Genomic DNA, 3,659 nt, shown 5'->3' on the forward strand with positions numbered 1-3,659 from the left:
TTCTGTGCTATTTTATGCCGGAATTAATTATTTCCCATAAACGACCCTAATTGCACGTAAAATAAACAGTGGTTGGTCACTTATGAGTTTATCAAACTATCTCTTCATATCTAATGGTGCATTCAAGTGCATTCCCTCCTTGGGAAGTCGTAATTTCAACCTCGGGAGCGTTCAGATCACTTTTTGACATGAAATTCAACAAGATTTTTCCACTTTACATCTACAAAATGATGAAGCATTTGAGTTTTTTTGTTTTTTTTTTTCATTTTATTACTGCTCTAAATTGAATCGTTATATTTTCTGTTGTAATTGTGCAGTACTATGGTAATTTGTACATGCAATTTAAACAGTTTCATTGTAAAAAAAAAATAAATAAATAATAATAATTTTATTAATTTTACCATTTATACAGATGCTTTATCCATTGCTTTCACCATGTTTTCTCACTGACACACCCCCAACTCGTAAAGTTGGGTAATTTACGATAAATTTACCACTTTTAATTAAACTTTGTGGTGACGTACATTTAACTCTTAAATACGATCTTGACTTGAACGCACCATAAGAAGACAATTCTTGGCCAGAATATACTGAAAAATGGAGTAGACTATGCCAAAAGTCAAAGGTTTTTATGAATTTTTTGTAACATCATTTTGTTCTTTCCAGTCTTTGAGTAAACTTGAGTGAAATCCAATCTGTTTTTAATGAAAAAAATAAACTTTCAGCCTTCAGTAAGTGATTTTTCTCTGTGTTTTTCTGCAGATGGTAAATGGTGGATTCTGGACAACGGTGTCCTCAACATCACCAGCATCACGTTCGCAGACCGCGGCAAATACACGTGCATGGCCTACAATGCGCACGGCAAGGCCAACTGCACGGTGACGCTGCGCGTGGTCTTCACCAACGGAGATATGGGTGTGTACTACATGGTGGTGTGTCTGGTGACGTTTACCATCATCATGATTCTGAACATCACTCGCCTTTGCATGATGAGCAGCCATCTGAAGAAAACCGAGAAGGCCATCAACGACTTCTTCCGCACGGAAGGCGCGGAAAAGCTCCAAAAGGCCTTTGAGATCGCGAAGCGTATTCCTATCATTACCTCGGCAAAAACGCTGGAGCTGGCGAAGGTCACACAGTTCAAGACCATGGAGTTTGCGCGCTACATCGAGGAGCTAGCGCGTAGCATACCGCTCCCACCGCTGATCATGAACTGCCGCACCTTCATGGAGGAGATCCTCGAGGTCGTCGGCGTAGAGGAAATGAGACACACTTTTGTCCGACAAGCACCTGAGAATCACGGTGGGGCGGCTGCTGGCACTTCCGATGATGTTTTCACTATCTTGCGCGAAAGAGAGCGGGCGAGGGAGAGAGAGAGGGAGCGCAGCGATTCTCCCGCCCTGGACTCGGACGACGCGTCGCTTCACGAGCAGCCTCAGCACATGGCCATTCAGGTTTCGATTCATCCGCCGTTAGCTGCAGCAGGATGCTGTAACGAGGAAGCTCCGCCTCTTTCCAAAATAGTCTCCTCTCCATCCCCATTGGCTCAGCTGCCTCTGGAGGCGGAGTCTGAGGAGAAGGAAAACAAGGAGGAGTCTGTACAAGTAGGTGGTGCTGCACAGAAAACCCAAGTCATTTATGAAAGCCATGTGTAATATCCTCAACGAAGATTAATGACCTCGCTATGCATTTTCTTGGGGAACGAAAAGGTCAAGATTTGTGTTTCTTCTCAGAAGTTGCTTTCTATTAGTCATCTTAGGAAAGATGAAGAATAGATGCATTTGTGTTTGGGTGAATCTCGCAAAACTCATATTTCTGGGTCATATTTTACCTTGGGGAGAACAAAAGAGGAATTGTATTTTGCCTAAAGAAAATAAAGCCCATTTTCCATAGTTTCTGCAATGCGTTGTGATATTTTAATGAAGTTAACCCTCCATCTTTAGAAGCTATTGTAATTCATAAAATGTTCTCATTACAGTAAAATTTCAAAAATATATATTTTTTTAATTTTAAATGCTCCATATTCATTCAGTTATACATCTTGGGTTGTATTTGTGACGGCGGAATTGAATTTAGGTTGATATCAATTAAAACTGAACAGAATAATTGTTAGTACTTTTGCAATTATATATAAAAAAAAAAAAAGTACAAATTCGCATTACTGTGTATTTACATTAATTTTTTTATTTTATTATTATTTTGCATGACAGTAATGTGATTTTAAAGGCTAAATTTGCCTAAAATGATAATATCACAATCCCCAAAAATTATTAATAGTCTTAAAATGGTTCATTTTATTTATGCAATTTTTTCTTTTTTGAATTTTGGGGTAAAATATAGCCTTTGTCATTTCTTTGTGAGATTGACCTGTGTAAGTTATATTTCTCATGACAATGTATACTCACGCTGAATGTATTTTGGGCGAAGTTCTCTATTTATTTATTTATTTAGAAAATCCAGGTTTGCCCATGATTTATTTTTTTTCATAGTTTCCATAAACTAGGGCTCTTGAGGGATACAAAGCTCACATCTCACGTCTTAATCATCAGACATATAGTTAGGTTGGATTTAGTTACGGATTATCCATTTCACGAATGAAAGCGAACGTACGACTGATTAATACATTTGGCTGAAATTACACCGTTTTGAGGCTGAAGTGCGTTTTTCATTCCATAGAAATCCCACATCTTTGAAAATATTTCAGAAGTGATGTGCAGAGTAATTTCTAAGATCTCGCTCCCTCTTATAATGCATGAAGAATGCATGTGGATCTGTCTTCAATGCTGGACTCGGCGAGACTAAACGTTTGTTTGTGTGATCCTGTCTGCTATGTGTTATTTATCATCCGAGTCAGGTAAACACGGCATCAACACTTTGAATAGCATTGTAGAAATTTCAGTTTGAGATTACGAGGCATTTTATTCCGTCGAGTTTCCACTGGAGTCTTCATACTGTTACTGTAATTAATGATAGTATTATTACTTTACTAGTAAATATTACTTTTGATTTCAGACGCACAGCTAGGTTTCTTTCTTTCGAGTGTTTTTGTTTAATTTGAACTTGTCTTTTTGAGGATCCAACAGAGAGTTCTTTATAACGGAGCCACGGTAATAATGTTTAAAGGGGTCATATGATGCGATTTCATTTTTTCCTTTCTCTTTAGAGTGTTACAAGCCCTTTTATTTATTTATATATATATATATATATATATATGGTAACACTTTACAATAAGGTTCCATTAGTTAATGTTCGTTCATGTGTTAACTAACATTTAAAAAACAATGAACAATACATTTATTACAGTATTTATTAATCTTTGTTAATGTTAATACAGTTGTTCTCTGTTAGTTCATGTTCATTCACAGCGCATTAACTAATGTTAACAAGCACAACTTTTGATTTTAATAATGCATTAGTAAATGTTGAAATGAACATGAACTAAGATTAATAAATGCTGTAGAAGTGTTGTTCATTCTTCGTTCATGTTAACTAAAGTAGTTAACTAATGTTAACTAATGAACCTTATTGTAAAGTGTAACTATATATATATATAAAATGGAACAATGTGTTATTTGAACAAGTACACCACCTTGAGCCATCGATGTGGTAATGTTTTTAATGAATTATAACGAATTCCACAAAACTGCTCGTCCCCACAG

The 3,659-nt window shown here is 36.6% G+C and overlaps 1 protein-coding gene across 2 annotated transcripts in view; it reads left to right on the forward strand.

The window, feature by feature from the left end:
- The window catches only part of LOC107745103 (microfi brillar-associated protein 3-like), a 15,783-nt gene extending 13,706 nt beyond the window's left edge, over window positions 1–2,077 (forward strand). The window contains exon 3 of one of the 2 annotated variants that reach the window (XM_016558951.1): window positions 763–2,077. In XM_016558951.1, coding sequence (XP_016414437.1) covers window positions 763–1,655 — 893 coding nt within the window. In that variant the 3' untranslated portion in view covers window positions 1,656–2,077. The remainder of the gene's footprint in view (window positions 1–762) is intronic. The other variant, XM_016558943.1, reaches the window with a different exon arrangement.
- Window positions 2,078–3,659: the final 1,582 nt, after the last annotated feature.

The sequence above is a fragment of the Sinocyclocheilus rhinocerous genome, unplaced genomic scaffold (genome assembly GCF_001515625.1).
Source record: "Sinocyclocheilus rhinocerous isolate Xijiao unplaced genomic scaffold, SAMN03320098_v1.1 scaffold1153, whole genome shotgun sequence".
NCBI lineage: Eukaryota > Metazoa > Chordata > Actinopteri > Cypriniformes > Cyprinidae > Sinocyclocheilus > Sinocyclocheilus rhinocerous.